The sequence below is a fragment of the Austrofundulus limnaeus genome, unplaced genomic scaffold, assembly GCF_001266775.1.
Source record: "Austrofundulus limnaeus strain Quisiro unplaced genomic scaffold, Austrofundulus_limnaeus-1.0 Scaffold0, whole genome shotgun sequence".
NCBI classification, from domain to species: domain Eukaryota; kingdom Metazoa; phylum Chordata; class Actinopteri; order Cyprinodontiformes; family Rivulidae; genus Austrofundulus; species Austrofundulus limnaeus.
The window spans coordinates 8,059,714-8,071,962 of NW_013952402.1; the positions used below are offsets into that span (position 1 = coordinate 8,059,714).

At 40.1% G+C, this 12,249-nt stretch overlaps 1 protein-coding gene across 1 annotated transcript; it reads left to right on the plus strand.

The window, feature by feature from the left end:
* Positions 1 to 257: 257 nt before the first annotated feature.
* On the plus strand, positions 258 to 3,802 carry LOC106513086 (G-protein coupled receptor 26). The gene is made up of 3 exons (XM_014001758.1): positions 258 to 1,255; positions 1,572 to 1,685; positions 2,139 to 3,802. The coding sequence occupies exons 1-3, from the start codon at positions 582 to 584 to the stop codon at positions 2,413 to 2,415; spliced, it is 1,065 nt and encodes a 354-aa protein (XP_013857212.1). The 5' UTR covers positions 258 to 581; the 3' UTR covers positions 2,416 to 3,802.
* Positions 3,803 to 12,249: the final 8,447 nt, after the last annotated feature.

The window sequence follows — 12,249 nt, forward strand, 5'->3', positions numbered from 1 at the left end:
ATTCAGCCTGACTTGGCCAAAAAAAAAAAGTCTTTATTTTTCTGATTTTGAATGTGCGTATATTCTAACCACAGTTAAGAGTGGAGCTTCTGACATCAGGCTGTCCACCAGTTACGTCATTGTGCGTCGCGGTTCTATTTTTACACTAAAAGGTTATTTTTGACAGGTGTGCACAAGCATGTTGAAGACTTCACCGGGGAAAACATTACCACAGACACACGGAAGCTTATAAGTAGCAGTTCTTTGCAAATCTGCCCATCATGGTGCGCAATTGCGCAGCAAGGAGCAGATKAGATGTGATCCCAGTGTCATGTTCAGGGAGGAAACTACCGCAGCGCCTCAAGAAAACAACCCTTCCGCCCGCCCTGACCCGGCTCCTGGGGAACAGAATTTAAAATCTCCCCCCTATAGGAGGCAGTTTTTTTAAAATCCCAGTGATCAGGTTTGTGTTGTCGAAGACTTTCGGTTTCTATAGGGGAAGAATGAACTGGACTTCAGATTGTCGTGACTCTAACTCATGATGTGAGTTTTTGCAACATGACCGCGGAAGCACGCTGCGCAAGTCTGGATATTTAAGCACCATGGACGCAGCTGGCATCGCTGCCTCTGCGCTGATTTTGGGGATTATTGTCGTCTCGCTGCTGTCCAACGTGGTGGTGCTGATCTGCTTTCTGTACAACGCGGAGATCCGCAAGCAGGTACCTGGGCTTTTCATCCTCAACCTGACGTTTTGCAACCTGCTGCTGAGCGTGTGCAACATGCCACTGACTCTGGTCGGGCTCGTCACCACGGGCTACCCGGGAGGCAGCAGCGGCATCTGCCAGATCGCGGGGTTCCTCGACACTTTTCTCACCACAAACTCCATGCTCAGCATGGCAGCGCTCAGCATCGACAGGTGGGTGGCGGTGGTGTTCCCGCTCAGCTACCACTCGAGAATGCGGCGCAGGGACGCGGTGCTGGCGCTGAGCTACACTTGGATACACTCGCTTTGCTTCGCCCTGGTGGCCGCCTGCCGCTCCTGGGTCGGCTACAACCAGGTTTACGCGTCGTGCACCCTCTGCAACACCCGGGCGAAGGGAGCTGGGACGCAGTTCATGGTGTTCACCTTGGCTCTGCACACTCTCACCTTCCTGCTCACACTGGTTGTGATGTGTGTCACGTACCTGAAAGTGCTGAAAGTTGCGCGGTTTCACTGTAAACGCATCGATGTGATCACCATGCAGACGTTGGTGCTGCTGGTGGATATTCACCCCAGGTAAATACTGTAACTATCAGTCAAATGTGTCCTATTTCATGTTTTATTTGTTTATTTTGCGCATTGTTAGGATTTTTAAAAGAAAGTTTGCACATCTCAGTTAATATTGTTGGACATTTTTTTAAAGTTCACAATTAAAATAGCTTTCAATTTACTTAACTYATATATGTACAGTTTAGGAATCTCATTAAGAGAGATGCCTGACCATGACTGTTTTCTTCATGCCTGTGCACGTTTCCTCCATCCATCCATCTTGCCTGGGTGTCTCTGATCATGCCTCTTGACTGAAACATGCTTTACCTGTGTGCTTCGGCAGTGTTCGCCAGAAATGCCTGGAGGAGCAGAAGCAGAGGAGGCAGAGGGCCACCAAGAAGATCAGCACATTCATTGGCACGTTCTTGGTTTGCTTCACGCCTTATGTCATTACAAGGTGAGCTATGCAGTGGGAATAAATGTTTGTGGAGTGTCTATTGCAAGGTGTTTTAAGCGTAACGGTGTTATGGATGTTCATGAAACATAATAGATAATAGATTCAATTTCCAAAGCCTATTAGATTAAACTAAACAAGCTCATTATGAATAATTTATTTAGCCAAGTGTTCTTTTTTATGATCACTTCTAGCAAACATTAATGAGAATATTTTATTCAGCAAGAGGTCTAGAATCAGAACACTGACGCACATTGATTTAGTTCCACACTCTGATGACATTTTTGCAGAGTGGAGTGACGCTACTGTATTTTTGCAGTTTTACAGCACAGAGAGAATCGCATTACGTGCTTTAAATGTCTTCTCTCCAGTCGCACTAATCTAAGAAATAACCCATTCGATGCACGTTCCCCTTGTGTGTGACTTTTCTTTCTGTTTCTGCTTTATTTGGTATAGAATTGTGGAGCTCTTCTCMCCTGGGTCTATAAGCCCTCACTGGGGCATCCTGTCCAAATGCTTGGCCTACAGCAAGGCAGTGAGCGACCCTTTTGTCTACTCGCTGCTGCGTCACCAGTACAGGAAGACCTGCGGCTCTCTGGTCAATAAAGCCCTCAAGAGGAGTCCTCTGAACTCCTCCTCCCTCAGGATAGAAAGCAAAGCAGGGAGGAACACAAACAACTACAACTCGACAAGCCACACTCAGTCGTCACTCAGTAAACCTCTCAACCCATGAAGGCAGTCACATCCAGAGACATTTAGGACTTTTGCAACGTCTCGAAGACCTTACTTTGGGGTTGACCCTCATGGGAATTGGCTTAAGACTGCAGATCAGTCTCTCCCTAATGGTGTAACATGAAAACACACACGATTGTCACTCAGTTTTCTTACTGGAAGAAAAACAAAAGGCTGAAGAGATTTTGCATCTATTTTTGTATCTTACAGTGAAAAAAAGAGGCTCACGAGGCAAAAGCTAACAACAGTATGTTGTTTTGTTGTCTCTTCATGCTGTCTGACCTTACCAGGCTTTTTGACACACTCAGCCGAATGCTCATTTGTTCCTGCCAACAACAGCATTCTTTTAAAAGTAGGTCACAAATAAAACCCAATTTTGTTTGCATCAAAACGGTAAAATCATCTCCTCRTGCAGATTGGGCAAACTTTGGTCAGTGGTCTTGAAAGTATTGGAGCATTTAAGGGTGAGCTATTTTTAGCAGCAAGATTGTGTTAAAAATCAGCCATGTTTTTCGTGTTCACGGTAACAAATGCACACAGCACCTATGCTTTTCTTTTTCATTAGTCAGTAGTCAGTGGGATCAGTTTATTTAAATAACAAGTGTTTTACTCCTACGTTTGTAAGCTTTAGATATTATAGGCATAGTTTGCAACATACAGTTAATTTAATAAAAATGGGTGATTTAATAAAGAAATCAACACTTGACTCAGATGTGTCATTAAAGGCACAGGGCATGTTCAATATTTTGAAATTTTCAAACTGGTTGATATTTGTATACAAATGGTAAAAGGCATTTAAAAGTTTTTTTAGATGTAATATGTGTTGTATTGTAGCTTAACTGAATTGCTGTATTTTCTTATTGTCTCAGACATAACATCTGACCTCAGTAATAATCATCAAGCTGGATAAAATGTTCATTAGATAGTTTAAAACTGACCATCAGTTTGACCGTAGGGTGGTGGTTTTGTGCACTATACGGTGAAAAGKTTTATCAAAGTTTCTCTGTATTGTAGCTGTGAGGTGTGAGTTAGAAAGTGCCTTTAAAATCCTGAATTCAGATCAGATCAAAACACAACAGAAGAAACAATTCATGAGGAAATTTCTCAGTATTTTTGTGCTATGTGGTTAAGTATTATGATAAAAGTAGTTTGTTATTAAAGTAGCTGCCTTATTCTTTATTGTTACAGATCAAAATAATGAAATGTGTTTTTGAGTGTGGTAGGATTCAGTACTGTGTAATTAAAGTCCAGCATTTGCATCAGAAAAAAAAGTTATTTTGTTGACACTGGGTTATCAGGATGTTGTATTTTTATTTAACTGTGACTGTATGAAGCCTGCGAAAGGCAGAGAATCTATTTATTTTTGTCAAACTGTGTTCATTTTTTTTGCTAAATGTGATGATAATGCAATAAATGCTGTGCATTTTAACATTTTTAAACCTCTCTAAGCTCTTTCTTACTGAGTCATAGATATATTTTGATCACTTTCAGACTGTAATAATGCTTAATACACAAGTTTGCCTAAACCCTTCTTCTACTCTGATTAATGGTAAAGTAACAGCAGAACAAAGACTTGTAAAAAGCAGCGGGGTTCAAAATTAGAGGGCTTTTTAATTGCTGAAGCAAGGAGTGGGATAAGAATGAAAGGAGAAAAGAAAATGAGACAAAGGTAGCCATTAGCTCAGACAGCCTTGGGAATGCTATTCTGGTTTTAAGTACCATCCATCTATTTTATAACCAACTTGAACAAAATTAAATAAAACTATAAAACAATTATGACTTGTCAAGAGTCCCAGCTGCCTCCAGTCATTTTCATTAATAACAAAAGAGGCTAAAAAGCTTAAGTGTTTCACTGTGGAGCACACCAACCAACCAAGAGCAATTAGCAGAAAGTGTTGGGAAAGTTTGAAAGGATTTCCTCTAGTGGTGCAGCGAGTGGGTGATAAGAAGACATGAACCTGCCACGAGTGCCGTGCACAGACCTGGTGATTAAGCCACGGTGAAAAGGAAGTACAAGAAATCAAAAGAGGAAAAAAAACAATGATGAAAGCAGTGCAATGACGCCGGGGATWCCACTAGTCTCAGGAAGCAACAAAGCTGACAGTGATGTCACAGGTTCACTGTCAGCTTTGAATAAAATACAGTATAGAAACTGCACAATTTTCCTTTTATTTTAGGGGAACTTTATCAGGTTTTCTAAATTATTATATGAACAATCCGACTGTCAAACATGTTAAACTTGTTACTTTAAAATGACATATTATGCTTCTAAATCCTTCTGATTCATATTTAAATCATTTAGGGGTCTATATAAAGTGGAACAGTAATGCCTTGGTCTGTATTCCTCCTTATTGTAACTCCACAAGCCCCTCTTCCATCCCTTTTCTGTGGTGTTCTCAGATCAACTCGTTTTGATGCTGTCTCATTAAATCCAAACAAGGCGCTTCACACCCTGACCCCCTCCAACTTGAAGAACGCTGTCCATGTAGGAGGGGTTTATGACGTGGCAAGGAACTTTTTATTTACGAATTATTTCAAAATGTCAACAAGGGAAGACTTGTCCATCCACTCCTAGAAACTCAATGCACAACATGAAGTATTTAACAGCAAAAAATGTGGATTTTGCAAGATTTGTCCCCTTTAAAGGTATCCCTGATTAGTGAGACTTTATTTGATAAACAAATATTTTAACTGTAAAATAAAGACTGTAAAAATACTGTAGGCTGTTTAGTTTTGTAAATTTTTTAAAATATATTTTAACACGTCGGAGCCATTTTATTTACACGCAAAGCATTCTGGGTAAATGATGACGTGGATAGGTCCTCGGTGTGAGCGAGCTATATCCACCCTGAAGGTTAATCTTGGACAATATCTGATGATCGACTCTTTTAAATGAAACCAGAGAGAGTTGACAGAGAGAAGGTAGAAACGACTCAGCCTTTAACTAAAAATGTGGATGGAGGACAACAGAGCTGCTTCATGGAAGAAGAACCTCAGCTTAGCCTGTTAGCCTTTGCACTAGTGCCGACGCTATATTGCCTTATATGTATTAGCTCAGCGCTAGCGCGACAAACAAGCTAAACTGAGGTCCTCCATCCATATTTTCAGTTGCAGGCTGAGTCATTTTTGTGTTCCCCTCTCTGTCATGTGGATGGAGGACCTCAATGATGAGAGGAGGATGTGTAGCGCTGAGCTAATTCATATAAATGGTGATAGCATCGGCACTAGGGCAAAGGCTAACAGGCTAAGCTGAGGTTCTTCTTCCATGAAGCAGCTCTGTTGTCCTCCATTCATATTTTCAGTTACAGGCTGAGTCATTTCTACCTTCTCCTCTCTGTCAACGCTCTCTGGTTTCATTTAAAAGAGTCGATCATCAGATATTGTCCAAGATTAACCTTCAGGGTGGATATAGCTCGCTAGCAGCCTCGCACCGAGGACCTATCCACGTCATCATTTACCCAGAATGCTTTGCATGTAAAATAAATTGGCCCTGTCCGTGTAATATATTTTTGAAAATTTTGTTTAAAAATTATAAAAACTAAACAAACCTACAATATTTTTACAGTCTTTATTTTACAGTTAAAATATATGTTTATCAGATAAAGTCTAATGTCCGGGGTTCCCTTTAACAACAGCTGATTGAATGTTAACAGTCAGCCCTTTGATCATATTGATTAAAGACATTAAAAACATCCCTTTTTGACATTTTTTTAAATACTGTGAGTGTTCTATTGTGATTTTTTAAAAATAAAACACCACTAGAGATCATCTTCATTTTTGTCCCATTAAATGAGTGTAATAAAAAGTAAATTGACTGTCAAATCTCCAGGGTAATTGGAGTCATCCATGTGCAGCAACTTCTTTTAATCAGCAGCTGCAGTGACACAAAAGTGAACATAATCATGATCAGCATGAGCGTGAGCAAGATCATCCTCAGAGAGAAAACTCAGCAGACTGATCTTTTTTTATTTTTATTTTTTCTTCCAACAGAAGAGCAAACTGCATGTTCCACTGCAGAGCTCCTTTGGGTTTGGTCATCAATCACAGACAGACATATCATACGCCACACCAGAGTAAATGTTTAAACATCACAAATCACTGAATCATAAAATAATATTTGCAAAAGCTGAATGCATTTCCATCCCCTGCGTTTTTTGTTTTCTTTAACATCTAGATTTCTTCCAGCGAACAGAACAAACCAAGCAATGTCATGCAGTCCCAGTCATGGGAATGTTGAATTCAGATGTCATAGTTCTCCCCATGCCCTCAAGTAAACAGGCTAAAATACTTCCAGAGCTTACAAAAAAAAGATCTATTTCTGTACAGGAATGCAACATTTTACATGGGGATTTTTCCTTTTCCCAAAGGCCTTTGCAAAAACATTTATAAGTAATATTGCAAGTAAGAGATACCCTTGCTCACTATTTTACTGCTTTTATTCACAGGCCTTGATCAAACAGGGGGAAGAAAATCTTTAGATTTATTTCTAACGTTTGGGATTACTTTTGTTGCAAAGTTAAAAATAGGGAGAAAGGAAACTAATAGTCATTCTGATATGCAACCCACCATAAGGACAAAGCTTGCACCGTCTCCAGCAAAAATGTCAAGCAAATATTACACTGATGTCATTACAAATGTGCTTTCCTCCAGCCATCTGTTCAGCTACAAAACACTTAGAGTGCATGCGTGTGTGTGCGTACACAGCAAATCCTGTTGTTTTCTAATGCTGTTGTGTGCAAAACAAGACAACATTGGATAAATCAATAATTCAAAAAGACAACTAGTCTAAAATTTCAGCTAAAAACAGTATTCCATTTTAATCAACATACTAGCAAAAATATGTTTAGTACTTATGATGATCCATTTAATAACTGATATGATGTTTCTCTACTTCATACAACCTCCAGTGAATATTTTTGCTGCACACAGAATTAGCGCCACATCATTATGGATTTAAAGCAATGAACCTAGTTGTACACTTAATTAAGTTTGATCCTTGTGGGATTTTACTGGATGAGTTTCTGACTAGATGCCCCTCCTTTTAGCAGCTATTTAAAAAACAAGAATCTTGTACATTCAGTTCTTTTGTCACTGTTCAAAAAAAAATCCTGTCACAATTGTGCAATAAAGCTGAAGGTCTTCAAACTGCATTTACTTTGGTTGCTAGTTTTAAAATGATTGTCATTTGTGAAGGAATATGAGGACAAAGTAGAAATTTGCGCAGATGCACAATACGGTGAAAACGAAGACTGATTAAACTAGATACAGCATAGCGGTAACATAATGACCCCCGCACACATCAATGCACCAGAACTCAGAAGTCTTTATTCCTACTAAATGTCATGCTACTCGGTGCATCCCAAAATTGTAGTGGTTTGGGTGGGGGTCTATTTTTTGGGGGCAGGGGGTCCTGGGGTGGGGCATTGGGTGACCTGATGGATAGCCCCTCATCAGAGCTAAACAACCAAAGAAAATCTGAAGCTCCTAKKTTTAATAGTTTTTGAGCTATAACCATTTTTGTGTGTCGAGCTACCCCTTTTTCAGATTAATTGGGGGTCCGGGGGTGGGGGGCACTGATTGGTGGGCCTGATGGATAGAGCTTCATCACTTCATCAGAGCTAAACARCAAAAGAAAGCTGAAGCCCCTATGTTGAACAGTTTCTGAGTTATAAGCATTTTTGCATGTCCAGACACCCCCCATTTGAAAGCAGCCCCCTCCTCAAATATGGGGTCTATCGTAAAACCGTTGGCTGGCGCAGTGTAGGTCGGATTCATCTACAGTCTACCTAATTTCATGTTGATTGGTGCAGCCGTTTTTGTGCAACGGTTGACCAAAAATTACAAAAAAAAAAAAAAAACAGTACGAAAACAATATGACTCTCGCTTACGCTTTGCATGCGGGGGTCATAATAACTTGTCTCACCTGCAGCTTCAGTGAGTCAGCAGCTGAGTAATGTCACATTCCATCATGAAAAAAAGACTTCCAAATATTGAATTCAGAAACTAGTTMTGTACATGATGTGGAAAAAGCAGAAAGTTATGTTGAAGCAGGGGTCCCCAAACTTTTTCCTGTAAGGGCCACATAACTTTTCCCTTCTCTGGTGGGGGGCCGGAGTCAGTTTGTAATAGAAAAAGTGTGACTATTGCAGGAGTGCCTAAATGTAAAAAATTATTGTTGTCCAGAAAGCACAATCAAATGACTAATTGATTAATGACTAATGACTAATGACTAATCGATTATTAAAATAATCGATGACTAATTTAATAATCGATTAATCGTTTTTTGGGGTTTTTGTTTGTTCTTTACTTTGTTTTTCTCTTCAAACTGCTTTGAAACCTTCCACTGCCACATCTGCCTTTCTGTCCTTGACACACATGCACAGTAGTGGTAACTGGGGTAGGCCGTGGACGTCACAAGACATTATACAGACAGGCTCTGGTATCATGGCTACCCAGGAACGGAGCTCAAAAGTGTGGGATCATTTTAAGAAAATGAAAGAGAAACCTGTGCAATATCAGCAGAGCAGAACTTGCCTTCCACAGCAATTATTTTAGTTAGCATATAGCTAAAATCTAATGACGGTTATATAATAGCAGCTGCATTCTGGCACAATAAACTGTATGTTTTATATTCAATTAATGTATGATCTGATTAGTCGACTAATCGAAAAAATAATTGGTGATTAATTGCTTATAAAAAATAATCGTTTGTGGCAGCCCTAGTCACATTATATCTGTGTACGTACTGTATGTATGAAATGGTTACTAACTAATAATAGTTAATAATGAAAATTAGTTCATAACTAAGGAACATTTTATTGCAAAAGTCCAWCTTTATACTCAAATATAAATACACATATATGAAAAAAACTAAATGCTCTCTGGTATTGTTCTGGGGGCCGGACCAAATGGGGAGGCGGGCCAGATTTAGCCCGCGGGCCGTAGTTTGGAGACCACTGTGTTAAAGAGTTAATATCTTCAAATGACATGAAATATTACTGACAGTTTTCCTCTAAGTAGGGGGAGATTTTTTTGTAAAATCTGTGTAAATAAACCAAGAAGCTGAACAATGAGTGTTTCTCAATATACTGAGTTAGAATCATTTTAAACTTCTAAAATTGCAGAGGTTTCTTATAAAACTTTCTGCATTAAAAACAAAACTTTTGCATTGTCTAACAAACTTGTAGTTCTTGTTTTGCCACATGAACTTGGCTGTATACTATATGTATGTCCCATTATTTTCAGAGTAAATGCTAGCTACTGTTTTGTTGCTGCATTTATAAAATAGTTTCTCGTTATTTCAGACAGTATGGTATTATTTTCCAGTTTTGCTTTTTTGTCATTATTGGCTAAAGATATCCACATGAATGTTTCCACATTTAATGTTAAAAAGAATCCAAAGTTAAAAACATCTAAATGTGTCAATCCCATTAAAAATATAACAAATATAAAACCTATAAGAAATGTCTTGTTTTAGTTTGAGGAGTTGCTACTACTGCTTACACAAAGAATTACATAAAATTACATTAAAAAAGAATATTTAGTTGCATACAATGATAAGGACACTTTCCCAGATGTAGTGTGCAAATAATAAAAAAACTGCCTTGGTGACTTTCACAGTGCCAGCTGCTCTGAGAGCAATGCTGCTGCCAGTTAATGAGAGGATGATGTATGTGGCTTCAGTTTACAGAGTGAATCATTTTTAACCACCTGCCTAATCATCAGGAAACACAATAATTGGGGAAAATTTTGGTATATGTGGGATTTGAAAAAAATAAAAAAATAAAAAATGGCAGAGCAGAGCTAAGAGACTGGCCAGAGGCAGCCAGAAGTGAAGGCTTATGGAGCTACTTACCTAAACAAGTGAGAATTGGTTTGAAAATCTTTCATTGCCCAACCATGAAAGACAGACCCCATGTAAACACTAATGTGTGTTTGTGTGTGTATCTTTCATGACCTCCCTTGACAGATTTTAATGAAACCCTCAGAAAATAGTGACTGGATGAAAGTCGTGACTGCTAATGTAGCTTCAATTATGAATGACACTCTAAAATACATGGACAGTGACATTAGTTTCTGTGCTAAACTGATGAGAGATAGGGTGAGAAGGGTGTGGTTTTTCAGACTCTTACAAACACAACAGCCCTGAATGCTGAAAAATATTAGATCTGCCACTGAATTAATGGCATGTATAAAAAAAACAGAATTTTGCATACAAAACCTTTATATTTATAACCTCTGCAGGGTGTCTGGGCTCTCCCATAGAGATAGGGTGAGAAGCTTGGTCATCCAGGAGGGACTCAGAGTAGAGCCGCTGCTCCTCCACRTCGAGAGGAGCCAGTTAGGTGGCTCGGGCATCTGGTTAGGATGCCTCCWGGACGCATCCCTGATGAGGTGTTCCAGGCATGACACCCTGCGAAGGAAACTCATTTCGGCTGCTTGTATMTGGGATCTMWTCCTTTCTGTCACTACCCAAAGCTTGCGCCCATAGATTAGGGTAGGAACGTAGAATGACCGGTAAACTGAGAGCTTCACCTTTTGGCTCAGCACTCGCTTCACTACAACAGCAAGACACAACACCAATCCCCCTGTCAATSTCCCGCTCCATTCTTCCTTTATTCGTGAACAAGACCCCAAGATCCTTAAACTCCTCCACTTGGGGCAGGACCTTCTCCCTGACCCAGCTGAGGCGCTCTGCCCTTTTGCAGCTCAAGACCATGGTCTCAGATTTGGAGGAACTGATCCTCATCCCGGCCGCTWCACATTCGGATGTGAACCGCTCCAACGAGAGCTGGAGATCATGATCAGATGAAGCCAACAGGACCACAGCATCCGCAAAAAGCAGAGATGTGATCTAAGGTCACCGAAACCGATCCCCTCAACACCTCGGCTGCACCTAGAAATTCTGTCCATAAAAGTTATGAACAGAATCTGTGACAAAGGGCAACCTTGGTGGGGTCCAACTCTCACCGGGAACGAGTCCGACTTACTACAGGCAATGCAGATCAAGCTCTGGCACCGGTCGTACAGGGACCTAACAGCCCAGATCAATGGGCCTGGTACCCCGTACTCCTAGAGTACCCCCCACAAGAGTCCCCGAGGGACACGGTCGAATGCCTTCTCCAAGTTCACAAAACACATGTGGACTGGTTGGGCGAACTCCCATGCACCCTCCAGGACCCTGCTGAGGGTGTAGAGCTGGTCCGCTGTTTCACGACCAGGACGAAAACCACACTGYTCTTCCTGAATCTGAGATTCGACTATCTGATGGACCCTAAAATAAAATCTGATGATGAATAAAGTCCAACTAAATGAGACATGAGATGTGRAAAGCATGTTTTAAATGTATGTTTCCTCTAATGCAACATCAAATTAAAATAACTTAAAAGACAAATGCATTCAAATYCTTCCTTTTCACATTTAAATCATACAGCTGTGTTCTATATAAAGTTGCACTCCTAGAGACTCCAAGTACACAACAAAATGCATGTAAKGGCYAAAAGAGTGGAATTTGCATATGCCCCCTTTAAATCAAATGCATTTACATATTTAGCCTTTTCTTCTGTTGAAATTGTGTAATTAAGACAGCATTATTTTTGTTGTATGAACAATTGTGAAATACTGTACATCACATCATGTAAAAAGCATTTTCCATGTGTTTTATATGTGATCTGAACCAACTCATGCTCAGATCAGAGTTAAAGTCTGTCCAGGGTCTCTGGATCTTTACTGTCCTTTGTGTCTTTCGGTTTGCATGCTGTCCATGTTTGCTGGTCCTGCCAAGGACAACAAAGCACATATTCAGACTTCTGCCTCCTGCACTCATGCTGCTCTG